Below are 698 nucleotides of genomic sequence, written 5' to 3'. Positions count from 1 at the left end.
CCTTTTTATTCCTTCTCTGTGCAGGATGGAGAAAAGTTGTCCGAGTCCATCATGAAGACTGTCCTGGCCTTGTCTACAGTGTATTACTGGCTGCCTAAGAGCCAAGGTGACCAAGTCCAAGGAGTCTGTAGTGCTCTTGAATTTGAATAAGGATTAAAGACATTTTTTTTTGTCCTTCAAATTCTTAATAATTCCACATCTCAGGTGTTTGCATGCGGCGTCAGGTCAGAGATGCCACCGTGGAGGTTCTGGAGGGCATCACGCAGCTGCTGGAGGTCATACTGAGCTCGCCCCTGCAGAGGTACACCCGTGTACTGCTGCATGGGACTACATTATAGTTAATAGTTATAAAAAATGTTTTTAAAAAAATATTCTTTTTTTTCCCCCCCTTATTCTCTTCTTCCAATTTTCTGTCCAGTCTGTCCCAAGAGCAGCTGACGTCAACAGGAAGCGTGTGGTCGGCTTGTGACCGGTTCACTCAGCTGGCGAAAGGTCAGTCGGATTAAAAGTACAGAAAAAAGACGAGTCGGTGTGTTGCCGTGACAACCACTCACCTGTTCCTGAAGCCTTAGCGCAGGAGTGTCAAACTCATTTTGGTTCACGGGTTGCACGCGTGCAACCCGTTTAGCTGTCGGTGTGGGCCGCACCGGTACAATTATAACATAATCACGATAAATAACAATAAGTCCATGTTTTTC

At 45.8% G+C, this 698-nt stretch overlaps 1 protein-coding gene across 1 annotated transcript; it reads left to right on the top strand.

Annotated features, from left to right (window-relative positions):
* Positions 1-17: 17 nt before the first annotated feature.
* Positions 18-652, top strand: LOC103399500 (cyclin-D1-binding protein 1 homolog). Its single transcript, XM_008338185.3, has 3 exons — positions 18-106; positions 205-301; positions 419-652. The coding sequence occupies exons 1-3, from the start codon at positions 52-54 to the stop codon at positions 504-506; spliced, it is 240 nt and encodes a 79-aa protein (XP_008336407.2). The 5' UTR covers positions 18-51; the 3' UTR covers positions 507-652.
* Positions 653-698: the final 46 nt, after the last annotated feature.

The sequence above is a fragment of the Cynoglossus semilaevis genome, unplaced genomic scaffold (genome assembly GCF_000523025.1).
Source record: "Cynoglossus semilaevis isolate Cse_v1.0 unplaced genomic scaffold, Cse_v1.0 scaffold4342, whole genome shotgun sequence".
In the NCBI taxonomy this organism is placed as follows: domain Eukaryota; kingdom Metazoa; phylum Chordata; class Actinopteri; order Pleuronectiformes; family Cynoglossidae; genus Cynoglossus; species Cynoglossus semilaevis.
The sequence above is the reverse complement of the archived record's forward strand: the minus strand, read 5'-3'. Positions and strand labels throughout refer to the sequence as shown.

Coding starts and splice junctions, on each gene's coding strand:
- LOC103399500 (XM_008338185.3), top strand. CDS start 52: ATGAAGACTGTCCTGGCCTTGTCTACAGTGTATTACTGGCTGCCTAAG. Junction 107..204: donor CTGGCTGCCTAAGAGCCAAG/GTGACCAAGTCC, acceptor TCCACATCTCAG/GTGTTTGCATGCGGCGTCAG. Junction 302..418: donor CTGAGCTCGCCCCTGCAGAG/GTACACCCGTGT, acceptor TTTTCTGTCCAG/TCTGTCCCAAGAGCAGCTGA.